At 41.1% G+C, this 27,532-nt stretch overlaps 1 protein-coding gene across 4 annotated transcripts in view; it reads left to right on the forward strand.

Annotated features, from left to right (window-relative positions):
* The first annotated feature begins 1,573 nt into the window (after positions 1-1,573).
* The window catches only part of Acot9 (acyl-CoA thioesterase 9), a 39,377-nt gene continuing 13,418 nt past the window's right edge, over positions 1,574-27,532 (forward strand). Inside the window, exons 1-8 of one of the 4 annotated variants that reach the window (XM_027432641.2) lie at positions 1,574-1,793; positions 6,914-7,011; positions 8,181-8,207; positions 9,112-9,157; positions 11,274-11,444; positions 11,704-11,741; positions 16,384-16,467; positions 16,809-16,912. In XM_027432641.2, the coding sequence (XP_027288442.1) occupies positions 1,774-1,793; positions 6,914-7,011; positions 8,181-8,207; positions 9,112-9,157; positions 11,274-11,444; positions 11,704-11,741; positions 16,384-16,467; positions 16,809-16,912 (588 nt within the window). In that variant the 5' untranslated portion in view covers positions 1,574-1,773. Of the gene's footprint in view, positions 1,794-6,913; positions 7,012-7,473; positions 7,785-8,180; positions 8,208-9,111; positions 9,158-11,273; positions 11,445-11,703; positions 11,742-16,383; positions 16,468-16,808; positions 16,913-27,532 lie in introns of those variants that run through there. The other 3 variants (XM_027432639.1, XM_027432640.2, XM_035449953.1) reach the window with 3 other exon arrangements.

The following is a 27,532-nucleotide window of genomic DNA, read 5'->3' on the forward strand; positions in this document are numbered from 1 at the left end:
AAACCAGATACCCAAAATCTATATGGTTCAGCATCTCAAGGAAATATGACTATTAAAATTTTTTGATCATAAGACATGACTAAACTATAACATATAATCAGATTTTGTTATGCATTGTTCTACTTGTAGTAAAGACATTGATAATGTACCTGTCAATCTATCATTAGGTGTTTTGAAATTTTCATTACCTGTGGAACACAAGTAAGAAAAATGGTGAGTTGGCAGATGGGTTGTGTAAGGACAGGGATTTTCACCATTACACAGTTGTTACATGTTTCCTGTCTGGCTTTGTGACTACTTTGCCTCCCATCCCTGATTTTCAAACTGTGATGCATAAATGCCTTACAATAGCAATAAGAACAACAATGAGACACCAGGGTTGCTAAGACATCAAAAGAATTTAAAAAAAATGTTTTTATGTGTATGAGCCTTTGCTTGTATGTACGTAGGTATTTATGTGTACTATGTGTGTGACTTGGTATGTGCAGAAGCCAGAAGAGGCCACCAGATCCCCTGGGATAGTTTTGCACTGCATGTATGTGCTGGGCATGGAACCTTGGTCCCCTGCAAGAGCAGCAAGTGTTCACGACTGCTGAGTTGTCTTTCCAGCCTGGTTAAAAATTGAGATAGAGACACATATGAATGCTAGGTTGGCTGGTTTTAACATGGCTTCCCTGACTTTAGAACTAAGATAAGTGAGCCAAGTATTGAAACTTTGCCCACTTTAAATATCATTTGTAGTGGAGTCTATGGGGTTCATTGCTCAGGCCTTTTTTTTTTTTTCCTAAAAAATGTTTCCTACTCTCACCAATGGTCACTAATTCGAACATCTATATTAGTAGATTGTGACTCAGGACCTGGCCATTGGCCTGGGTGAGGGAATTCCTGTTAAGACCTTCTCACAATCGATTCCTCTAGGAATGTGCCATCATGCCTAATTCCTGAAGATTTCATCTATTCTGTCTTTTTTTCCTCCTCATTTGGTACTGGACTGGAACTTTCTCTGTCGCCAGGCAGATTGTGAATTTGTGATCTTCCAGCTTCACTCTCCTTGGTTGCCTGGATAACAGGCACGGGCCACCCTTCAAAAATTCTCTTCAACTTAGTTTTTCTCCCTAAGCATTTTTTAAAACCAAAACTTCAAATAAAAACAGGAACAATATTTCTTATGGCTTAGAACTCACTTTAGCCCAGGCTGCCTTCTAATTGGAGGCTATTTTCTGGCCTCAGTCTACCTATTGCTCGCAGAACAAGCATGGTACCCATATTTTGGAAAGCTGCTCAGATGATGCCAAGGGCAAGAACCACGGACTGGCAATAAACCTGCAAGAGTCAAGGACTAAATCATTCAACTCCAGCAGAGGTTCACCCAGCCAGTACATCACTCCGCTCTGACGAGTTGTGCGGAGTGGTTCATTTCCTTAACAAAGGAGGGAAGAGTCCAGTCTGTTAGTCTAGGACCCCACCTAGCTGATTGAATGGGAAGTTCCATTAACTGCGTCTCCAGCTACCCGCCAATCAGGACCTTCGTTCTCTACGCGGTAGTCCCGCCTCCGGGCAGCATAGCCCCGCCCTTCCGACAGTGAGGCCCCACCCCTCCCGGGTGCTCTTGTGGCGTACTCTCCAAGGTGGCGAAGCAAGCAAGATTCGGTCCTGTGCAGTTCTTGGTGTTTGGAATCAGGCTCACACTCAACGCTCTTCTGTCACCTGTTTGCCTCTGCCCAAGAGTGCGAGTGACTCGGTTGTCCACCCGTGGCTAGGCAGTGGATTGCCATGAAGCGGGCAGCGATGCGGTAGGTGGCAGTGTGTGGAAGGGCTTAAGAGGGGCGCTGTCCTGGGATGCCCACGCCTTTGCCGCGCAGAGCGGGGCGGAAGAAGCCTTGGGCGGGACAGAAGCGGTGTTTGGCTTTACAGGAAAAAGCACCCGCAGCCCTGAGCTGGGCCCACCAGACAGCCTAGTCTGGAAGAGTGCCGCCCTGCTTTAGTGACAGCTGGCACTCTTAAAAGGGAAGACTCAGGGTGTTCCCTTGAAATTCCTATCCCTTTGCTCACCAGGGGTGTGGCTGGAACCTTGGGGTAGCCTCCTTTCCGAAAACAAGCCAGTCAGTATTTTCAGTTCCACTTTGCCTTGCCTTGCCAGCCCTTTTCTCTTTGAAAAACATTTTGGAGGTTACACACTTGACACACTTGGAATCTGACTTAAGTAGGTTATCACATGTGCAAAGATTGTAGAGTACCGTTTGGCTCTCACAAGTTGATTCATCTGTTTTTATTTTTTAGATTTATTTTTATTACTTTATATGTAGAGTGTCTTCCTTGCATGAACGTCTGTGCACCACATGCATGCCTGGTGCCTGAGGAAGTGGTGAGCCTCCATGTGGGTGCTGGGAATCAAACCCAGGTTCTTTTTGCAACAAATGCTCTTAACCACGTAACCAACTCTCCAGCCCCTTGTTTATTTTTGAGACAAGGTTTCACTATGTAATCTTGGTTGCCCTAAAATTCGATGTGTATATCAACCCGACTGGCCTCACACTCAAAGAGTGCCTACAGCTTTCTAATGCTGGGGTTAAAGATCATGTGCCACCACTTCCGGTTCACATCTGTATATTTATTCATTGGTTTGGGAGAAGAAGAACTAGCCGGCCTCATACCCCTGACAGCGCTTCAGCTTTCAACTTTTCTAAAATCTATTGGGACTTACAGATGTACATTATCATGGCCAGTTTAGAACATGGCTTTGAGAAGTAGAAAGGTGCTTGCAGTGAAAGTGCTTTCTTGGACCACTTTCCAACTGGCATAGTTAAGGACTAAGGTCTTTAGACTGTAGGGCATATCTGGCTGTCCCTAACCCACAACATGCAGGGATTTTTTTTCTCTTGCCTGGTTTCCAAGAGATGACGCTTGCTCTAGGTTCAGAAATCATCCTGCTGTTGGTGAGATTGACCTTGACATGTGTCCCACTAATTCGATAGGGGTCTCTGATCTGCCTTTATTCTTCCTAGGAATCTTGCTATCAGGTGAACCAAGTGGGTTATCTCACCATCCACCAGCACCTAACATTTGTCAAACTATTTGAAGACAGGTTCAAAGCCATTAAAAGAAGGGCATGATTCCTTAGACTTCTACAGGTTTTGCTGCCTTGCCCTTGTGCCTTCTTCCATAAGACCTTTAAAAAGTGTTGCAAAACTTTATTTTCATGTGTATGAGTGTTTTGCTTGTATGCATGCATGTGTTGCATAAGCATGTCTGCTGCCAGTGGAGGTCATGAGGGAATCCCCTGGAACTGGAGTTAAAGATGGTTATGAACCACCATGTGAGTGCTGGTCGCCAAATCCAGGTCCTCTGCAAGAGCAAGAAGTACTCTTCACTGGACTAGAGAGCTGGCTCAGTGACTAAGGGTAGTGGCTGCTCTTCCAGAGGAACCAGGTTCAAGAACTCCTGTTGCAGGAGATCTGACCTCCTCATTTGGCCTCTTCTGTCACATGTAATTCACAGACATACCTGCAGGCAGAACACCCATATACATAAAAAGAAAATCTAAAAATTTTTTTAAAGAAGTGGTTGTAATTATTGAGCTATCCTTCTAACCCCCACAACACCTTTCCTGAGCTCTTCTAGCAGTTCAGAAGTCCTTCCTTGCACTCTATACCTTTGTGTTCCTTTCTTGTTAGTCCTATTGAACCTTCTGTCAATGTCTAGTAGAGAAGTAATCCCTACGTGAGTATAGGCTGTCTGAACTGATGAGGTTATTTGGTGTTCACTTGTGTAGCTTCTTCCCAGACACATATGAGTCATGTCACTTGATTTAGTCTCCATGTTGAGGTATTTTCTCAGAGTTCTGGGCATATGAATAACTATGCCTGTGCAATTGCAGCTGAGGTGTAGCCCAGGCCATCACTCACGTTAAGCAAGTCCTCTTCCACTGAGCTAACAACCCCCCAAGGCTTGAACTATCTGATAATATACTGACAATTTTTGCCATTTTCTCCATATTTAGAACCTAAGATGCAGCCAAGCTGTTTCTTTTCATAACTTCAGGTGACTCTGTAGCTCCCTAGGCAAGCCACGGAGAGGCTGAAATTCTCTGTACTATTTCCTTAGAAATGTTCAATCTTAGGGTCCTTTGGCCTGAGTATCCTAAAGGACCCATGACAGTTTCCTCTAAAAGCCTAGGGATTTTGTTTTGGTGCTCCTGGGGGCTTATCAGAGATAAGGAAGAGCACAGTGCTGTTAAGAGATTTTGTCATTATACAACACCACCGAGTGTGCGTACACAAACACAGATGACACAGCCTAGACCACATGTTATAACTTACAGTTCCTGGACTGGAAACCTATAGCACAGTACCATATTGAATGGTGTGAGCAGTTGTAACACAGTGGTGAGTTATTTGTATGTCTGAAACAGAAAGATGGAGTGTTACTATGATGCAGAAAATAAAAAAGGTGCACTCCTTTATCATTAATGGAGCTTATGAGATTAGAAGTTGGTCTAGGTGAGTCAGTTCAAAACACTAATATATGGATACAGCTGTTAAACAGCCATCCCTTTTCATATCATTGTTCTATAAGTCCTTTTTTAAATTTGAAGATACACAGTTCAGGGACTAGAGAGATGGCTGTGTGGTTAAGAGCACTTGCTGTTCTCCCAGGGGATCTGAGTTCAAATCCCAGAACCCATGTCAGACTGCTCACAATCACCTGTACCTCCAGCTCAGAAGAGTCCTTGCCCTCTGCCGGACCCCACAGGCACCCACACACACCAACATGCATGTCCACATATCCACATACAGACACATACCTCTACCTTTTTCATGTTGCAATTGCAGGCATGTGCCACCACCCTTGATTTTATGTATACTGGAAACTGAACCCAGCACTCAACCAACTCAGCTATTTGCTGAGTTGAAACAGTTTATTTTCATAGTTTTTTGAATTGCCTTTGAATATATTTCCCATCTTTTAAGGCTGCATACAAAACTTATGGCTGTGAGACTGACTTTGCAAATAGGTTGACTCAGGTGTCTGTATTCAGTTACCCCTTTTTGTGTTACTGGGGTGTGAACTCAGGGCCATTTTGTCTTTCAGTTAATGTTAGCAATGGAAATGATTAGCTTTTCTTTTTGCAATGGGTTCTTCATATTTGTGTGTGCATATTGGTGGAGGTGTGTGCGCATGTATGTTTGCAAGTATGTTTGTCTCTTTGCATGCAAAAACAAGAGGAGGCCACTAGGTATCCAGCTCTATTCCTGGCCTTATTCCCATGAGACAGGAGCTCTCACTGAGACTAGAGTTCGTCATTTAGGCTAGTCTTCCTGTCTCTGGGGTTATAGGCACCCAAACAGCCACACCTGAATTTTTATATGGTTGTGGACATTTGAACCCTCTAAGCTATCTCCCCAATCTCTGCAGTGGCTTTTATTTAAAAAATATTATTGTGTGTTTGTATAAATACTTGCATGATGTATGTGTGTGTGTGCATGCATGCCAGCTTTGTGGAGTCAGTTCTTCCCTTTTTACCTTTCTGTGGGTCCTTGGGATTGAACTCAGGTTGCCAGGATTGTGACTTTATCACCCTCTATCCCATGTATGTTCTTTAAAATTTGGTGTGTTCTGTTTCGGAAACCTGGTTTATGAGATAGCAGGATACAGGGATACATAACCTACTTCTACGAGTAATAGATTTGAATTTATATAAAAATGTATACAATGATGAAAAACAGAACATCTAAATCATGTTGTGAGAAAATTCAAATTTGAAGGCAAAGATCAAGAAGACTAGAACATTAATCCGTGTAGAAAAGTACAGAAAAGGGAAAGGTTACTGTGTGAAAACAAAAATGTCAAGTGACTGGCAGCCATATTGATGAAGAATAAAGAGGGCATAAAGACTAAAGTCCTGCAGTGAGCATTTCTGTTTTAGTGGGCCAACATGGATTGTGTCACAGCTAAAGAAGATGACAAGGTGGCTAAGGAGTTAAAATTTCCAGTGAGCAAGTATGCATAATTATATATTCTTTTGCAGTTGAAATAATTGGCTTGGTGAATGGTAAAAGATTTATTCTAGCAGCACATAATTGTCAACTATATGTAGGTAGATTTTTACAAAATATTTTTACTGAGTGACTTTCACTGAATGCTGTAACTCAGTAACTTGCTCTAAGAAAAGGTGAAAATGTAATGTTTTGGTTAGTCATTATCCTGATGTTATGTAGTAAGAATTTGCTAGTAACTTGAGCTAGAATAACTTGACAGTGTTTAGAATTCTTTCTCCCTTCAGTTAGTTTTCAGCTTTCACAGATTAGTTTGTTAATTTCTAGTGTGAGTGTGTGTGTTTGTGTGTGTGTGTGTGTGTGTGTGTGTGTGTGTGTGTGTAAGGGGGGTAGGGGAGGGAGAGATGAGAGAAGATCTCATTATTTAGCCCTAGCTGTCCTGGAACTCACTATGTAGATGAGGATGGCCTTGAACTCACAGGGATCTGCCACCATGCCAGATTGATATATGTTATTACCAATATGGAAGAATGTAAGTGTATATAAGTCTATGGTTGTCAACACTTAAGCAACACTGAATTAACATCAGCTTATCCGTTTATCCAATTTATTTTAGAGAGGATTGGTAAGGCTCCTTTGAGTACGTAGTTTTTATTTTCTTTCATTAGGGTCCTAGGAAATTTCGAGACAAGTCTAGTAAGTACTTTTCATTGAGTGCAAAGGGCTGATTCAAAGTTCAACAATGATTAGCTGGTAATTGAGTTGATCTTACTTATTGAGGAAATATGGTGTGATAATAAAGAACAAAGAATGTACTAAAGCTGGTGTGTGATTGGGTACTCTGGAGGAGATGACACCTTGCAGATTCCCAGAGAAGCAGTTCTGGAAACTTACGTATGCTTTCTCTTCTTTTCCAGGCTTTGTACCTTGAACAGGGGGCTTTTTATTCATGGCAGAGGACTGACTCAAGGATACCAGTACACCCCAAAACAAGGACCCTTACACATGCGTGAAGGCAAGCGTGATTGTGTTTACCTTTTGTGCCTCCATGATGAGCAAGCCCATTTACCTTGGGCTGTGCATGGAATCATAGCAGCAGTAATGAAATGTGCATGTTAAAGATTGACTTGTAATTAATTACATATATGTGTGGGTGGGGTGAGGTGTGCACAAGAATACATGTGCATGTGGAAGCGTCCTTTCTCTTTGGAGTTACAGGTGGTTCTGAGCCACCTCATACAAGTGCTGGGAACTGAATTAGGGTCTTCCACAAGAGCAGTACGTGCTCTTAACCACTGTGTCATCTTGCTATCCCTGAGACATACATGTTAATTGTCAGTGTTTCGTAAACATCACATATATAACATAATGAAGAGAGTTGCATAATAGCTAGAGGTAGAAATCAGAGTGAGAATCTGAGGTGTTCTTAGTAGCCTTTGGGGACTGAGATGTTTCTTTTTTTCCACTTCCTGTGTAGAGCTGCAGAAGACTGGAACAGAGATATAGTCATGAGGAAGAAATGAGCCTGCCATTTGTATCAACCCAAACACTCAGCTGTAGTTTTGTTAGAGGGACTTTGTTAATGGATGCTTAATTGCACTTAGTTTCCCTTACTAAATATTAAATGTGATGTGTCTTAGAAATTAGAAATACTCATACAAATTAAAATTGTCACCTCTTTAAAGGCTCTTAGCAAAAGAGAGAACATGAATATATCTCAAATTGAATTTTTTTGGCTCTCAGCACCTACTGCCCTTCACACTGACAAAATGAGTGAGAACTATTCATGTCAGTGAGCATCAGTAGTCTGTATAGTGTTTGGGCTATTTTTATATACATTCTTTTATTTGGGAGAAAATTCAGAAATAAGACTAATTTACTGATGGCTATGTTTTGCAATTCTTTATGATTTAACCATAATTCGTGTGTGTACCAAGTATGCGATGTACACACAACAGTCAAATAGAAAATCCACTGCTTTCATGAGACTGTATGTTGTTCTTACCATAATTTGGTTTTGATCGTTTAGTTGTTGAAGGACCAAGTATAAGTACATTTAATTTCTCATGACTGAAATATATATTTTGAAATGCTAGAAAAAACACATTATTTGAAATTTTGTATGTTTATTTTCTAATTTCAAATGACTGCCGATTGTCTAATTATTTTCCCCTTTCCATATAGCATGCTCATCTATACATGTGAATCATGGTATGTGGTCATTAGTATCGATTTTTCCCTTCAGCACTTATATTTTGTTTTAAGCTAATTCACTCTTGCATAGTAGAATTAAAATTAAATCACATTGTTTGCTTTACCTTGACTTAAGTCTTTGCTTCATTTGTTTCTGCCTTAAACTGCTCTAATTAGGATAGTATAAATATATAAGAAATAAATTGCAATAAAGCTCAGTTTTGGATATTAGTATTACTTTCTCAACTAAGTCATTTGGTCTAATACTGCCTATAAGAAGATGGGTGGAGATCTTGTTATAAATGTCTTTGTTCCCAGACTGGGTAGATAGCTCAGCTAGTAAAGTATTTGCCATGCAGGCATGAGAACCTGAGGCTGATCCCTAGTACCCATGTAAAGAAGATGTATTTGGTGGCATACGCTTGTAATCCCAGCACCGAGGATGTGGAATCATGGATACTCGGAGCTCACTGTCCAGTTAGCCTAGCCTACTAAGTAAGCCTCAGGCCAATGAGAAACCTTGTCTCAAAAAACAAACAAAATTGATCACACCTGAATAATGATACCTATGATTGTTCTGGCCTGTACATGAGTGCATACATGCACAAAAGAGTTCTATCCTAAAGGGACTCAACTCTTGACTTTGATAAAGCCCTTTGGGTGGAAATTTTATGATTTATTTAAATAAACCTTGTCAAAAAAGTACATTTATTTTGCACTAAGGAGACAATATAGTTATGTCCCGTTTTGAGATGGCAGAGGCCTGATCCCATCCCTGAGCTGTTATAGCACTGAATGGGAATTTGTGAATCTGATACCTTTTGAGTGCATGAGCAGCTTAACTTAGTTCCTAAGCATCTTTCCCTAACCCATTTTCCCCGTTTCTTTGTTTCATGAAGTAATGCCTTTATTTTTGTTTCAGTTCGGGATAAGTTACGGGAGATAGTAGGAGTATCCACAAACTGGAGGTATGCACTTTGGTATTTCATCCCCAAGAGATCATGCTAAGTGATATTTAGGCCCAGTTGCTGATCCCCTTGTATGATGGGAGCCCTGTGTGGAGATGGGGGGCTTTCCTGTTAGGGAGGGGAAAAAGAGCAACATTGTAATGTATTAATCAGTTGATGCATCATCACCATGAACACTGGGATTTACTATTATTGTGCATTTTCAAAACCTATATTGACTGATTCTCGGAAGACAACTTGTAACATGCTTATGGCATACTTTTCTATTCAATTTTTTTTTGAGTACAGTGAAGCTGAAACTCACAGCCAAGACTTGGAACTTGAACTGAAGTCTTCTGATTTTACTATTTTGTGTAACTTGACTCCTTTATTCAAAGGTGTATGGCCTGGGAGAGTCCTGTGGTTTGGGCAATGGGTAGGTCAGATCTTGGCCCAAGCCTAGGGCTCCCTTGCCTAGAAGGCAGAGAAGGCAAGACTAGGGTGGTGCACTGTCTGTGGAACCCAGGCTCAATCTGGGAGGTTGGGGAAAAGGCTTGGATAAATACGTCAGGGGCACTCACCAGGCTAGTCCACAGAAGGGGCTTGCAGATAGGATGCTTCCTGAAAGAAGTCTAGAGGTTGGCTGTGGTGCAGGTTTGAGTGGCCATACTCGGCCAAGGCATTGTCTCTGAGAACCAGGGTAGATCTAAGAACTTACAGAAGAACAAACATTAGGTTGTTGGGGGTACTCACCGTGCTAGACCCTGGAGGAGAACTTCTGACATCTGGATATGGAGTGGGGTGGTGAAGATGGGGCAGAGAGACCTCTGTGTGGATTCAGGTGGTATGTATCCTGGAAGAAGTCTAGAGATTGCTTGGGGTGCAAGAGGAGGTAGCCAGACTAGGATTCAAGTTTTTAAAACAACATCAATATTCAACAAAAATTTTAAAAGTTACATCTGGTGGGTTTTGACTCTTTACCCCCTCCCCAATCTAGAATAATTGGTGGTTTACATCTGTTTTTCCCCATGAATTTGACTTTCACGGGACTAAGTTGTTTGTATCAAGAGTGTTGCACATTCTCGGCTTATCTACTACCATTTAACTTGTTTCTCTGCCTTTAATATTTTTTGTAAGCTAAACTTTCTGGCAATAATAGTTTATCATTTAAATTTGGAAGGACTTTTTATGTAATGGTGCTGCGAACATTTTAGTTTTCTGTTGCTTTCTCTGTTGTCTTCTTCTTTAGTCTTCTCTTTTCCCCCCTTCTGTTTTTTAAAAACTGTTTTCTTCCATTTCTACCCTTTGTTCTCCTTGGCGTACTTCTTTTGGATATCATTCATATTTTTCAAATTTGTTTCTTTGGAAATTGAAGGGATGAGAGGGCAGGGAGAGAGAGACAGGAGAAAAGAGAGAGGAAGAGGGGAACGAGAATATGAGAACGAATATGAACATGGTAGGACACAGAATCTGAGAGTTATCCCCCATTGTTTGCCTTTCTCCTCTCTCATGCTCAGTATTGAACTCAGGACTTTGCATATGATAGGCAAGTGTTCTACCACCAAGGTATGGTGCTAGTGTGAATAAGCCTTTTAAAAGATTTATTTATTTTTATGTGTGGGGGTGTTTTGCCGGCATTTATGTATGTGCACCATGTGTGTATAGTGCCTGATGAGGCCAGAAGATGGTGTCATATCCTCTGGAACTGGAGTTACAGATGATTGTGAGCCACTATGTGGATACCGGGAATCGAATCTGAGACCTCTGCACAAGCAGCCAGTGCTCTTACCCACTGAGCCATATCTCCAGCTCCTGAATAAACTTCTTTTTTTGATCAGCTGAATATGTGATACATTTAGGTGTATTTCTATCACTGAATATGTGTTTCTTATGTATATGTCCAGTACCAGCTATTTCAGTGTGAAACTCATATCCAGAAGCCTAAAATTAACATCAGAAATGTTCAATTGCACTAAGTGCTTCATGGGAAGGAAGTGAAGGAATTGAAGATTAGGTGGGCATTGATTCCCTCCTTTCTTCCATGTATTATGTCTGACTGACCTGTTTGAGGGAGTGAACACTGGAATTGTGGGACAGCACTGTTCCTGTTTTATAAAGCCTCACCTTTTCTTCTCAGAGACCATGTAAAAGCAATGGAGGAAAGGAAGTTACTTCATAACTTTTTGGCTAAATCACAGAAAGCCCTACCACCCAGGAAAATGAAGGACAGTTACATTGAAGTTCTCCTACCTTTGGGTAGTGATCCTGGACTACGAGATAAATATTTGACTGTTCAAAACACAGTAAGGTAACACTGTATTATTTTCATTATTGTCATTTGTTGTAATTTTTTTCCTTTTAAAATAACTACTGTGAGATAAAATTCATAAACCTTGCAGTCCACCTATTTGAAGTATATGACTGTGTAGTTTCAGTATAGTGAAAGACTTGGGTAACTATCACTGTAGTCAATTTGAGAACCCTTTCTTTATCCCGAAGTACATTATGAAATTTTAAAAGAGAAGTCATTGTGATTTTCATTTAATTCACATTTTGCTTTATTTCAGATTCGGCAGGATTCTGGAGGACCTTGACAGCTTAGGAGGTACTGGTATTTGTATTCCTAAAAAAGTTAAAGGTAGACAGTGAATCCCTGATAGAAAGGGCCATTTTATTCTTTATACTTTTGTCTAGAAGGACAAAAAAGAGTTTTCATTGTCATACTGTTTTTCTTATGAATGTGGATTTCTATTTAATGGAATTGCCTTCCAAATGAGCCTTCTTTATGATGATTTTTAGTTTTCAAATTTAGTATCGATGCTGGGGATTGAACCCAGAGCTCCAAGCATGCTAGGCATGCATTCTAAATGTAGTTTTATCCTCAATGTCAGGGAACACTATTATCTAGGCATGACATGGCCATTACACTCTTGAACTTTCAACAGGTTGTTGCCTTACAAAACCCTATATAAGACTGGGCCCTTTGGCATTCCATTGTAGAGGGGTAAAGGGCTTAGGAGGTCCCACCTCTCCTGGAAGCTCTATATGCAGTTAACTGCTGTTAGGTATGAGGGGCTTATGAGGTCCTACCCCTCCCTGAGGGTCTACAGACAATTAGTGGTTGCTGGGTTAGGAAGAGAAATTTTCTTCATTGGTGTAGTCACTTGTAAATTTTGCTTGTTCACGGAAATAATCCCCCACTTATGCCCATGTAAGCACACCAAATAAACTCACTGGGCCACTAAAATTTTTAAAAGAAGATTTTTGGGGGGTAGTTGGAAACACAGTTTCTCAGTATAACAGCCATGGCTGTCCTGGAACTCACTCTGTAGACCAGGCTGGCCTCAAACTCACAGATATCCACTTGCCTCTGCCTCTTGAGTGCTATGATTAAAGACATATACCACTCCCACCCAGATTTTAAAAGAGTTTTAAAGACAGTTAGGGATAGCATATAAAGAATTATTTTCTCTGAATCTTATGTAAGAAATTAAATTGCAGACTACCATGTATTTTAGTATATATTCCCTATATATAAAGTAGGATATCTCTTACATAACTATAACACTACCATCAAGATCAGAAGCTTAACACTGTTTAATTCTTAGGGCCTTGTCAGTATTCACTAGTGGTCATTTATTAAAGAAAGGTGCACTTTGCACGAATGGGTATAGGTTGCATTTAGTAGTTTCTCAGGAATAGATACCCAGTCTTGGTTTTCGTATGCTGATACTTTTGAAGGTTGCGGGATGCTTTTCTTACAGATTCTTATAGACAAGTCCACAGAAAGTTCTCATGATTAGTGTCAGGATCTGTGTCTTTGGCAGGAACACCATGGAAGGGATGCTCTGTTCTTACTGTGGCTCATCAAGTGATGCTTAACTTTTTATTTGTCCAATCTCTGATAAGGTAAACTTCTGCTTAATGAATGTGGTATCTGACATGTTTTCTCTAAAATTATTCCTTTCCCTTTTGTAGTAAATTAGTATCGTTATAAAGGACACTTTGAGACCTTGTAAATGTCCCATTCCTTGCCAGACTTTCCCTTTATAATTCTCTTTTTCAGTTAGCTCCATCATCCTTAATATATTTACTAGCCTGACCAGCTTCCACCATGTAACCCATTTACATTAAATTCTGATACCCTGGAAAAAATGGTCCTTTCTGCAGCAGGACCCTCTACCCGAGTATCCTGCTCATCCCACTTGAGATTATTGCTGCATGTTGCCCTTCTTATTCCTTCCTAATGGCTTTTAGACTGAACTGCTAGGACAGGACTTGAAGAAAGACTCCAATGTCTCTTAAAGTACAGATGCAAGCCCACTTACATATAACTATCCCTCACCTCTAGGTTAGTTAAAAATTCTTAGTGGTCTTCCAAATTACACACATTTCTGTATCTTTGATTTTCCTAGTTGTCCTTATATACACAAACTCCTTTGCCATTGTCCTCAGTTTTCTTTTTTAAATTCTTACGCACGTGTGTGTGTGTGTGTGTGTGTGTGTGTGTGTGTGTGTGTGTGTGTGTGTGTACAGGCAATCAAAGGACAGCTTACAGGAGTTGGTTGTCCCTTTCTACTATGTAGATTCTGGGGATTGACCTGAGGTTGTCAGGCTTAGCAGCAAGTGCCTTTAGTGGCTGAGCCATCTTGCTGACCCCATCCTTGTATTCTTTCTGATTAGTTCCTGTCGATGGCCAATCCCCCCCGGCCTGTTCTCTTAGTACTTTTGCTTCCTTCTTCAGGAAATGTGCCAGTGCCATATCACTTAGGCCTTTTTATTTGTATCACAAGCCTTTTCACAACTTTACTTTTCCTACGCTTTATAAACATCAAGATTCTCCATCTCAAAATGAAAAGCAGATAAAACCCACTTTCCTTAAAAACCCTCTCAGACTTTCTTTCCCCCTCCCTTCATTGCTGATTTTCTGGAAAGAATAAGAAAAGTCCTTTTGTTTCATTGTCCCTCACCGTGAATTGTTGGTTACTTCAGTCTGCTATGTTAAGCCTTTGAAAGTGTTCTCACCACACTCACCATTGTCTCCTTCATTGCATGTTCTACTAAGTAGAACATTCCCCGCTCTTTCCTGATCTTTGTTATGATTTGTGATATTGTTCCCCACATTCTTGGTTTCTGGTGATGTTTCTTCTTGACACTTTGACTATACTTTTCCAGTCTTCCTCATAGGTTTCTCTTTAAATGTTGACTGTTCCAGAGTTTATATCTTCTGCATTTTTGAAGGCTACCATTGTACATGCTGGATAAATAAACCCATCTATTTTCAGCCCTTCAGTTGCTACTCTTATGCTGGTTGCCTTTAAAACTACGTTTCCTGGCCTCCCCTGAGTTATTGAGTTATTGCTTTCCTTCCTGTCTACTAGATGTCTTCCTTTGGATATCCCATTGGGTTTCTCAAATTCAACATCTGCATCTTGGAGTTATAGCTCAGTGATAAAGTGCCAGTTCAGCATGGTTGTTGTCAATTCCTAATTCTGAACAAACAAGCAAGCAACAATATTGCAATGCAATTGACTCATTCTCCTCTTGCAGCTTTTTCTTCCATTCATCTAAGCTAGAAACTTGCATGTATTCAAGTCGTGTCAGATCTTTTTCTTACCTCTTGAATCTTTTTATCTCCCATTCTACTACTATGACACAGGCCAGACTCACAAGATTTCTGGGAACCTGACAGGCTTTTAAATGGGGTTTCTAGCCTTTAACATTTCATGCCCCAGTGTATCCTTTAACAGATATATGGATGGGAGGACTAGCTATCATTCAGCAAGTATTTATTCAGCAAGTTTTGTCTTGAGGGTGGGTGAGACACATTTGAGTGGTTCATGTTGGGGAAAGCAGGGACACCAACCAATGCGTAATTGTAATACAAATTTAAATGAGTTCATATTCTTAAGGCACATAGAGCCATATTGACAAATGCAGAATGTGTATTATGATGTAGAAAGTATACACAGGACTTCAGGAGAGTGCAGGAGTCAAGAGTGTGGTTGGGATAGGTAGGTAAAACAATAGCTTCATGACTGTGGAAGAATCAGGAGGCAAACAGGTAGCTGAGGCCTTGTGCTTAGTTCCTCTCTTTTGGGGATGTTTGCTTGATACTGTCAGATTGTGCTAGGTTCTTCCTCTCATTTAGCACTGTTTCCTTGGGGTAGTGACAAGGTCCTTGGCAGGTCTGGACTTTGGAATTTGGTTTCCTTACTAAATTGAAAACCGGGGAACAGTCAGATTAAAGGATCTCCATATTGATTCAATTTATACAAATCTTTGATGCCAGCTGTAGCAGAGTGGTGTGAAATCCTAGCACCCAAGAGACTTGAGGCAGGGGCTGCATAGATGGCTCAGTAGTGAAGAGCACTGGCTGCTCTTGGGGAGAAGCCAGGTTTAATTTCCAGCAGCTGCATGGCAGCTCACACTGTATGGAACTTTAGTTCCAGGAAATCCAGTGCCCTCTTTGAACCTTGTGCTGGCCAGTTTTATGTCACGCTGACACAAGCTAGAGTCATCAATTGAGGAAATGCTTCCATAAGGCTTGGCTGTGGGCAAGCCTGGGGGTGGATTTTCTGTAATTAGTGACTGGTGTGGGAGGGCCCACTCTGATGTGGGTGGTGCTACTCCTAGGCTGATGGTCCTGAGCTCTGTAGAAAAGCACTCTGAGGAAGCCAAGAAGAGCAAGCCAGTAAGTAGCACTCCTCTGTGGCCTTTGCATCTGCTCCTGCCCCCAGGTTCCTGCCCTATTTGAGTTATTGTCCTGATTTCCTTTAATGATGAATAGTATTATGGAAGCATTAGCCAAATAAAAAACTTTCCTCTCGAAGTTACTTTTAGTCATGGTGTTTTATCACAGCAATGGTAACCCTAACTAGGACAGACCTCTACAAGATCCTGTACCAATGCAGTACAAATACATGCATAGATGTCTACACATATAAAAAGAAAAAAAAAGTCTTCACCATGCCTGGAGGCTCACATCTGCAATTCTAGTACTTAGGAGAAAATGTGGTAGAAGAATCACCACATGTTTGAGACCAGCCTGGGATATATGGTGAGTTCCAGTTCAGCCTGGGCAACAGAGTGAGACCTGTCTCAGTAAACCAAAAGAAAAAAAGTCTTTGTTTCTAGCTCGAGTATTAGGGGATTTTATTGAAAATAAGACCTTTTGTGAATTTCAGGGAGAGAATTGTAAATGGAAGAAATAATTCTGCTTTTCTGTTATTTCTGGTTTCCTACAGTTCTTGTTTGCTACATGCACAACAGAAATCATTCTGTTACGATGTCTCCTTTATCAATAGTGACAGCCCTAGTGGACAAGATTGGTAAGTAAGATCAGCTTCTGTGCATACTTAGAGTTTTCAGTAACGATAAAGAACTATTGGGATTGGGGAAATTGTGTCCTTTACAGGGGATTTTAATATATATATGAAACTATCTAGATGTTTAACATGATGCTTATATAATTAACTAGAAGAGTTTAACTTGATTCTAGTTTTTATAGTCTTTGCATGGTCTCAAATTTTTAGATTTTTTGTATGTCAACATTATTTTAGCTTTGAAGAAAAAGAGAGTATAACTTGTCAGCTTTTCAAATGACATTGTTCACTTATAGTACAGATTTTACTGATACGGTGTGCATGGCTATTGTCTTTCTGTTTTGCAGATATGTGTAAACAGAGCTTAAGCCCTGAGCAGGACATTAAGTTCACTGGCCATGTTAGCTGGGTTGGAAAGACATCCATGGAAGTGAAGATGAAAATGTTCCAGGTGTGTACCTGATGATCCCTCATTTCAAATATAATAAGCTAGTCTCACTTGATCAAAAGCTGTCTATATTCATGGACAGGTATACAACCCACAGCTCCAAAACAATTAATAGTTCAAAGAGAGGTAGCATCTTCTCTTTACACAAAAAGGGGCACATTATCAACTACTTACATTTAGTATATATTACTTTGTAATCATGTACAGGTGTACATTAAGGTGCTTGTTTATGATTTTGCCCAGGAGTATTTCATAAAAGTCTGACTTATACTAGATGTGAATTGGATTGATTACCATGTGACTTTTCTGGGGCTGCTGTGCCACAAAGTCCCACAAACTGGTGGCTTTAAAATCTCAGCAATTTCTGGTTTGAAATTGGAGGCTCTGATTCCCAAAACAGGCTGTCAGCAGGGTCATATTCCATCTGAATCCTGCAGGAAATTATCTTTGCTTAACTCTTCTTGGTTTCAGGAGGCTTTTCTGCTTTTGTCATTGTGTCTTAGGGTTTTTATTGCTGCAATGAAACACCACAACCAAAAAGCAGGTTGGAGAGGAAAGGGTTTATTTGGCCTACACTTCAGCATTGTTGTTTATTCTTAATGGGTGTCAGGACAGGAACTCAAACAGGGCAGGAACCTGGAGGCAGGAGCTGATGCAGAGGCCATGGAGGGGAACCGTTTATTGACTTGTTTCCCATGGCGTGCTCAGCCTGCTTTCTTATAGAGCCCAGGACCAGATGCCCAGGGACAGCACCACCCACAATAGTCTGGGCCCTCCTCTATTAATCACTAATTGAGAAAATGCCTTACAGCCGGATCTCATGAACGAATTTCCTCAACTGATGACTCTAACTTGTGTCGAGTTGACGCACAAAACCGGCCAGTACACGTTACAAGGTCTTCATGTGTCTGTATTTCTATGACTTTTCTCTTACTAATAGCTAATCCTACTGGATTGAAGGCCCATTCTGCTCCAATATGAACTCTTTTTGTAATTTTTGGGGATGGGGTTTCATGTGACCTGGGCTGGCCTTGTACTAGTCGTCAAGAATGTGTGAGTACCCAATGGAGGACTAGCTTGTGGTGGCTTTGCCATCAGCATAACTGGTGAGGCAAACTTACGGAAGCAGTTGGAAGTTCTTGTTTTGTTTTTCTGAGATCAGTTCATCTCCGGTAGTCTGTGTTAACTTCAAGTTCCTGATCCTCCAGCTTCTCTACCTCTCAAAGGCTGGGATCATAAGCATGTGCCATTATGTCTGGCTTCATTTTTTTGAAAAAGAGCCTCACTCTTAGCACAAGTTGTTCTGGAACTCACAGCAATCCTCCTGCCTTATCTAACAAATACCGGAATTAAATGTGTGAATTACTATACCTGGCTTTCATTTTATCTAATGGCTGTAATAATGTCCCTTTTTTTTTTCAAATAATTCCCACCTGTATATCTGGAGGTTAGGCCTTCCTCATACTTTTTGGGGCGAAAGACACTTCAGTTCTTCTAATATTTTTTTGGTACTGGGGATCAAACTCCTGTTCTTGCATATGATAAGCAAGTGCTTTACAACTGAGCTACACACCCAGCCCTCCATTGTTAATATTATTTGGGTTGCAGATAAAACAGCTCCTCTCATGAGCACAACTCAGAAGTTAATCAATGCAGACACCAAATAATTTAGAGTATCCCCAGTATTTCACTGTGGAAAATTTAAGAGTGATTTACTTAATTATGCTGTGGTAGTCAGTAGACTTACAATTCAGATAGATTTTTTTTTTCTACTCTAGAATTCTAAAGCATTTTACCTCTTCGGAAAAAAAGCTTAAGACTTGAGAAAAAATCTGAAGCTTGCTATGTATAGTAGTTGTTTGGCAAAGCAGGTAAATTTGTTTTAGAATTTTGAAAATTTATCCTTCGATAATTTTAAACATGCATATAAGGCATTTATTTTGAATCACCTTCGAGTCCCACTGAACCATTTCTTCCCTTCTTTCCAGCTAGGACCTTTCATACTTTCATGTCACTTTTGTGACCCACTTTAATTAGGGTTTAATTAGGGTTGCTTGCTTGAGCATGAGTGGGGGCGGAGGGGATGGTATTTACTGGAACAGTGGCTACACAAATGAAGAAAATAATTCCTTCCCCACTGGTAGTAATTAACTGACAATGACTGCTCAGGGAGAGGTGAGTCTTCCCAAACCCCTCCTCCATCCCTGATGGAATGTTTAAGGGACCAGTATTTTGCTGTGGTCTTGTGCAGGTAACCAGGCCGCTGTGACTTTGTGAGTACAGTGGCTAGATACTGAACAGGAGACAGCATTGTACAGTACTTTTCCACATCCTCTGAGTCTTAACAGCTTTTCTGCCTCCTTTCATGGGATGGTCCTCAAGCTTTGATTGGGGGGGGGGGGTTGATATGGATGTCTCTATATAGGGCTGCATCCTCAACAGCCACTTAATTCTCAGCACTTTTGACCAGTTAAGTGTCTGCATTAACTACCAGTAATGTTTTTAAAATTTAAATACTATGGCAAAGTGATTGAATTGTATATAATTGACAGTAATGTTTTTTTGTCCTTTTAAGAATACTAAAACAATACACTTATAAAGTTGCTGTGGATGCTTTTACGATTTGTAGACACTTAACCAAACTTCTTGGTTAATTTCTACCTTACTCATTTCTGTGCAGTGCAGACTCCTGGCCTAGGGCCTGCATTCCAGGGAATCACAACTATTTAACTCTTGTATAAATAAGTTAGAAAAAAGATACAGGAGAGAGAGAGAGAGAGAGAGAGAGAGAGAGAGAGAGAGAGAGAGAGAGAGAGAGAGAGAGAGAGAGAGAGAGAGAGACAGACAGACAGAGAGAGAGACAGAGAGACAGATACAGAGACATGCCTCTCTATCCTGTCCTTTATCTCTGGGTTTGCCTATGTTTAACAGGTAAAATTTCCAAAGCTAATCTTAGATCATGTCATTCCACTTTCTAAAAACCTTCATTGACCATTGGGTTTGAATGCATATTCCTTTGATCAGGTAGTGCCCAAGTTGCTCTATAAACTAGATGCAATCTACTTTTCCAACTTTATTCCCTTTAATTTACCATTTATGTATCTTCTTTATATTTATTTTTTGTTTTTTCAATGCTGAGTTTTGAATCCAGGACCTTGTGTAGAATAGACAAGTGCTGAACCAGTGAGCCACATCCCAGCCCTGTATACCTTCTTAGTGCTCACTGATGGTCACTGAGTAGTCTGTGAGTAGGAAGCTACATTTCTTTGCATTCCTAGTGTGTGACACTAGCAAGTGTTAATTTCAGTAAATCATAATGTAAATATGTAGCAAGCAAGTGTCTGTTAATGCCTTTTTCTTTACCTGAAATGCCTTGTGCTCTGATTCTGTGCATTCCCACTGTGCTTTAGGGTCACATCTTGCTCGACCCCTTCTTTGACTCTTCCAGCTTGGATCATTTGTTCCCTCTTCAAGACCTACTCTGTCTGTCCTTCCTGGCACCTGCTACTCTCTGCCCTATAAACCGGTATACAAACATCTTTTCTATTCCACTAGATAACATATTTATTTACATCAGTACCTGGGTTTAAGTCAGCCAACCCACTTCCCAATATGTTCATGAAATCAATTTGGCCATCATAATTATTGAGCATCTCTTTTGTCCTGGGTATATGGCAGTGAGCAAGACACACAAAGGTCCTTTTTCTTAAAGCTTATATTCAGGAAGGGCCCATTCATGAAATGCCTCATTCATTAGTTTTTGAAGATTGCATATCTATCTGCCAGTATTTGTGCTTAGAATTGGCAGTGCAAATGTGAAGGAAAATGTTGTTAGTCCACAAGAACCTGACTATATCATAGGGAGACAGACACATAAATAAATGATTGCCATATATTTTGCAGTATTTCTCAGAATGGGTATTTTGGTATTTTATCCAGGCAATTTCTTAGTTCTGAAGACTTGCAAGTGCATAGTGAGATGTTTAACTCCCTGACTACCCTCAGTATCAATTACTGTTGCAAAATACCTATCTGCTGGCCTGAATGAGAAACTGCCCCCCACAGTTTCAAGCATTTGGGTACTTGGTTCCCAGTGTGGTGGTATTGTTTAAATAGGTTTAGAAGGTGTGGCCTTGCTGGAGGATGTCACTGGGGGTGGGCTTTGTGAGACATAAAGACGGGCCTCTCAGTTTCCTGTTTGTGGTTCAAGCAGTAAGCCTTCAACTAACTATTCCAGCCACCATGCTTGCTGCCATGCTATGCTTCTCCTCCATGGTGTACAGCCTTTTGGATCTGTAAGCCCAAATAAACCCTTCTGTAGGTTGCTTTGGTCCCAGCAATGGAAAAATAACCAAAACACTGACAAAAGCAACTTAAAGGAGAGAGGATGTACTTTGGCTCCATTTCAGAGGCATTTCAGTCAATTGGTGCAGGTTAGGATGGTAGCATTTTTCTCAGCCAGCAGACAAGTCTGAGAGCACAGTCCAGAAGCAGAAGTGAGGATAACCTTCAGAGTCCACTCTAGTGAAATAATTCAGTCGCATAGAGTCCACATCCCAAGGCTTGCACAATGTCCCAAAATAGTGCCACCAGCTGGAGATCAAGTGTTAAAAGACTTGAGTCCTAATTAAAGCAGCAAGCACATGAGCCTGTCAGACACATTCACATTCAAACTGTATCATTTCTCCTGGGATTCTCTAATGCGCATAGCTGTCTCATAAAACAAAATGCATTTAGTCTAACTTTAAGTCCTCTTAACAGTTTCAGCTCTGTTCTAAAGTTGCATCTCAGGAACTTAGGGGTTAGAGAGATGGCTCAGCAGTAAAGAGTGGTTACTATTACAGAGGACTGGAGTTTGACTTCCTGAACCCATTCTGGATATGTCACAATGGAAGATCGATGCCTCTGGTTTCTTCTGGCATCAGCAGTCATCTATACACACATATACCCCCCACACCCCCGAGAGAGAGAGAGAGAGAGAGAGAGAGAGAGAGAGAGAGAGAGAGAGAGAGAGAGAGAGAGAGACTGAGACTGCTCCAGGGGAATCTGATGCCTCTGGTACACACATATGGACACACACACACAAAATTAAATACTATTTTTTTAAAAATTTTGAAGCTGTGAACTTATGTAAAATAAAAAAAAAACAATACTAATGTTATAAATGATATATGCTAAGCATTCCCATCTCAAATTTCAAAAGAGAAGAACAAGAAAGTAATGTCCCGCGCGTGCTCTGTATTTCTCGCCAGCAAGAAATCATACACGGGACACTCGGATCCTTCTGCAGGAAAGCTTTAATGCGTCTTGAGAGGAGAGCATAAGCTTACCAGAGCGGAGACACTGAGCCAAGAATCCCGTCCCCTAATAAAGGCTGGCAGCCGCCGCCTGGGACGTGTCACCCTATGATTGGCTGTAGCTCATCAGGCCATATGACGCCACGGAATAGGCAGAGATCAAGGAATGGAAATTTACCCAGCGCCTGCGCAATAATCTTGTTTACATTCGGTGCCTGCCGGATGCAGGCGCCATCTTGTAATGGAGAATGCAGGGACGGCTCCCTACAGATCCCCCTTTTTTTATTAATTAATGATAAGGCTTTATATTTTTACAAGCAAATAGGTCACCCATATGTTGAGGGATAGAGGCAGAGGTTGAACCTTCCCAAAATCAAACATTAAGACTGTGTACGGGAGTCGCGACTAGGCTGTTAGCTTGACCCGAAGCACTCTCGACCTGTCCTCTGCCGTTTTTCTGGGAAAGGGAGACTAGGGCAGGCAACCCTTATGCAGGACAACATGCCTCCCAGAGAAGCCTGCATATTGGGCAACTCTCTGTGCGATGCCTTGCTCGACATCCCTCATGGGCTGCTCAAGCCAGGCACTCTACCCTGTGCAATGAGCCTAGGCTCCGGGTGTGCAAGAGCTGTCTGGCCAGCGGCCTATTGCTTAAGCATAGTTATCCAAATATCAGTGGAAGCCCCTTGTTCCAAAGCTACAAGCGCTTGGGCGATAACCACCTTGTCTCTCTTAGTTTGAGCCCTGAGCCTACAGACCAGCCAGAGAAGCAACATCAATCCGCAGCAAACGGCTGCACCAAACAATCCCACCTCCACCCATTTCCTTAAAATAGGAGACAGCTGAAGCTATCTATGATGACAATCCCTCCGTCAAGGACAGGAGTTAATCTGGATAATAGCGGCTCTCAACTCCCGGGGAGAGGGTGGAGTTCCGACTTTTGAGGGTCCAAAGGGGCTCTTCGGGTGAGTCTTTCCGGGATCCACAGGGGATTCTCTTCATCCTGTGGAAAAACACATATCGCTCCCCTGGATCTTATGAGAATAGGATCCGGGCCTCTCCAAAGACCAGTTAAGATATCTTTCCATTTTACCATCTCCTTAGACCTTTTAGGTTCTGAGGTATGACGCTTGGCCGCTGTATGGCCCTGAGCGTCGGTGTTTAGAAAATTAAGGGTAAAGAGTGCCATGGATATTGCAACTCTTGGCACCGAGGGTAGGGATGCTCCCATTCCCTCCTTTTGTTTGATTAAATAAGACTTAAGTGTGTGATGGGCACGTTCCACAATGCCTTGTATAAGGTAGGCCAGTTAGATGGGTAATTTCCATCTGTCTGTAGAAGTGCTGGAACTTTTGAGAGGTATAAGCCGGCCCATTATCTGTTTTTAAGAAGCATACAGGTGGCTAGGTAAAGTCTTATTTCTGTAATACAGCTGAACTTCCTTAAACAGTAGCTTAACTTCTTTTTGAGGCAGGGTTTTTTTTGTGACTTTGGAGCCTGTCCTGGAATTTGATCTGTTGGACCAGGCAGGCCTTGAACTCATAAAGATCCATCTGTCTCTTACTCCCTAGTGTTGGGATTAAAGGCGTATGCCGCCAACGCCCAAAACTTAAAGGCGTGTGTCACCAACACCCTGAGCTTAAAGGTGTGTGCTACCAACATAATAGATTAGCATCTTTTACAAAACAAGAACTTTACATTGTCAGGCTTTGCTTAAAAATAATTCTAAATTGAAGCTCTTTAAGTAAAAACATTAATAAAATTAAACATTTGAAAACTGGTTTTAAAAAGAAATTTAAATTCCCTTAAGGTCTTTCTGTAATATATAGAAGCATTAACATTTTAAATCTTAACTGAAAAACTTGTTTCTAAGATGGTACTTCTGATTTCCATGCGGTAACCTTTAGTTAAGATGGCGGTCTAAGTATCCTTTTTTTAACTTTAGCAAAATGGCTACCGTCAGTCATGTGACCAGCTACAAAATGGCCGTACCAGGAAATAGAACATTTTAAAACAAGCATACATAAATTACTTGAGCAACTTTAGGATATGAGGCTTTTTCCAGGCATCCCAGGCCTCCAAGCAGTGTTGAATAACATGCACGGCCTTTTCCCCTATCAAAGACTGGGAAAGCCATCTGTAATTTTTTCCGCTCCTTTGATGGTAAAAAGGAGTCGGTACCAAATAGTGGGGGTGCTGATGGAAGCACACCCGCTGGCATTTTTGGCAGCCGATATCTATCGGGGTGGTATCGTGCTGCTTCTTTCTCTAGCTCTGCTTCCTTGCTAGAGTCTAAAATCTCAGAGTCTGAGCTGCTCAGCTCCAAGGCTTTCAGTTTCGTTGCAGGGCAGAGGCTAGGTTTCGAGTCCTCATCTCTCCTAAATTTACCGGGGTGTGACCGGTTATCTCCTATTTTCTCTCCCTCCATTTTTGTTTCTTTTTCACCTAGCTGAGCTGTTTCTTCTAAAACTTTATCTCTTGAGCTTTTAGAGTCATTAGAGCTATCAAGATTTAAAGCTTTAATCTCATTTACAGAATCATCTAACAAATTATTCACTCCCTTGTCAGTAGACATCCCAGGAGGTCCTTTTTTCTTATTTATTGCTGTTTCTCTTAACAAATTATTCACTCCCTTGTCACTAGACATCCCGGGAGGTCCTTTTTTCTTATATTTTATTGTTAGGCGCGCCCCATCTCTCACCACATTCGGTTTCTGATATGTAATTTTGGACTTCTTTAAGATTGCTACAACAGTGAGAAAAGTCAAAATAGCTCCTAGTAAAAGCATAGAAGCCTCTATATTAACCTCCCAAAATAGCAACATTCCCAAGCCAAAGTCCAGAAAAAACATACCTCTCCGAATTTACCACCCTGCAGTTCTGAATCCGCCTCGTTAGAGGGGTCTCCGAGGTGCTGGAAATGTTCACATGTTCCCGGGTTTCGGCACCATATGTCCCGCGCGTGCTCTGTATTTCTCGCCAGCAAGAAATCATACACGGGACACTCGGATCCTTCTGCAGGAAAGCTTTAATGCGTCTTGAGAGGAGAGCATAAGCTTACCAGAGCGGAGACACTGAGCCAAGAATCCCGTCCCCTAATAAAGGCTGGCAGCCGCCGCCTGGGACGTGTCACCCTATGATTGGCTGTAGCTCATCAGGCCATATGACGCCACGGAATAGGCAGAGATCAAGGAATGGAAATTTACCCAGCGCCTGCGCAATAATCTTGTTTACATTCGGTGCCTGCCGGATGCAGGCGCCATCTTGTAATGGAGAATGCAGGGACGGCTCCCTACAAAGTAACAAGACTGAAACCCAGCAGAGCAACCATTAAACTGTGTAGCTCCATGTCCAGTGTCTGAGCTATGGTGTGGCATCTTTGTACACATTATATCTGCATATAATGTATTTTGATCATTTTTGCCCATTTTCCTGCTCTTCTTGATCCCCTTTTCAAAAAGTCCCCTTCCTTTATGACTGGCCCAGTGTTTCATCAGAGTTGCTTACATGAGCTTAGATGAGGGGTTATTTACTGGAGCATAGGCAACATACTAGTGGATATACCCCTGAAAATGATGGTTCCTCCCATGCCCAGGGCTATTAAATGCCGGTAGCTCCTTAGCTCCTTCCCATCAATGATCAACAATGTTGACAGTCAATCTTGTACAATTTTGTACAGGTAACCAGAGCTGCTGTGAGTTCACAAATGCAACAGCTATGACATGTCTAGTGTTTCACAGCATTCCTTCCTACCCTCTGGCTCTTACATTCTTTTTGCATTTTTCTTCTACTGTGTTCCTTGGGTTGGGTGATGATACAGATGACCTATATAGGGCTTGATATCATTAATTTTTATTGTTGTTTTGCTTTTCTGTGTCTCCCTGGTTGTCCTGTAATTCTCTAGGTATACCAGGCTGACCCTGAACTCACAGAGATTCTCCTGCCTCTGCCTCCTAAGTGCTGGGATTAAAGGTGTATACCATTAAACTTGTCTTTATCTCATTACTTTTAAATTGAGGCTCATTCAAATTACGGAACACACACACACACACACACACACACACACACACACACACACACACACACAACACACACACACACACACACACACACACACACACACACACGGATTCTTTGCCAGAATGTAGCATGAATGGCCTCCTGATAGAAGCCTTATTCCCACCTGAAACTCCAGAAGCATAGTTTTACTATCCACAATTCCAATAACATTCTGGTCTGCTGAACTCCTACCAGAATGGTCCATTAAACAAGTCTGATGCTGTAAACATCGTCAGTTCTTTCTGTAAGTCATTTCCAAATGCCCAAGAACAACATGGTCTGGTTTGTCACAACCATCTTTCTTCTTGATACCAGTTTTCTTTTTGGCTACTTCTGTTTTTATTTTATTTCATTTTTTAGATTTTTTTGTTTTACTTTATGTGCATAAATGTGTATGAAAGTTTTGCCTTTGAGCATATACATGCACTGTGTGCATGCCTGTTGAGTCTCCTGGAACTGAAGTTATGAATGGATGATTTTGAGCCACCATATCGCTGCAAAAGCAACAAGTGTCCTTGACCATAGAGAAATCTCTCCAGCCCCAGTTCCTTTTCTTGTTATTGTGACAAAATACCTGATAAAATCAGCCTGATGGAAGGATTTATTTTTGTTACTAGAGAACTGGAAAATCACTTCTCCTTGCATAAGGTGGCCTAATGGTGGAGGACCCTTCCCTATAGTGTTTCTTCTTTCCTACACAAAAAAACAAAGCAAAGCAAAACAAAACAAAACAAAACAGGTCACTAGAGACCAGAAGAAAACTTTAGGAACACTAATGAAACCAGAGTTCAAACAAAGCAGTTGAGTCAGGAAATAAAGACCCAGTTGCATCAGCCCACCTCTAAACACATTAAATTTAGATAAAAGAATATAATGTCTTCAAGAATTTTGATGGCAGTTAATAAAAGGATTTACCCGATGGAGCACAGGTAATTGTGACACAAGTAATTAATAATAATAATAATAATAATAATAATAATAATAATAATAATAATTGCAGAAGTAGGAACTATGAATCCCAGGTCCTCAGATCATCTGAAATGGTCCCTTCTGGTCCATTTTGAAGAGAAATACAACTCCTCGACTGGTTGCTTAACTGTTTCAGTAGGGTCCCCGCATCTCACCTTAAATAGTTACTGGAAAATTGGACTTTATTCTTCACAGGTGAACCGTTATTAGTAATTCTCTGGAGTTTGGCAGCTGTTGGGATACACCTTTTTAAATGTGCTGAAGTTTGTTGCCTATTTGACTATCTTTTTAAAGTGTTT

Source organism: Cricetulus griseus, chromosome X (assembly GCF_003668045.3).
Source record: "Cricetulus griseus strain 17A/GY chromosome X, alternate assembly CriGri-PICRH-1.0, whole genome shotgun sequence".
Taxonomy (NCBI): Eukaryota; Metazoa; Chordata; class Mammalia; order Rodentia; family Cricetidae; genus Cricetulus; species Cricetulus griseus.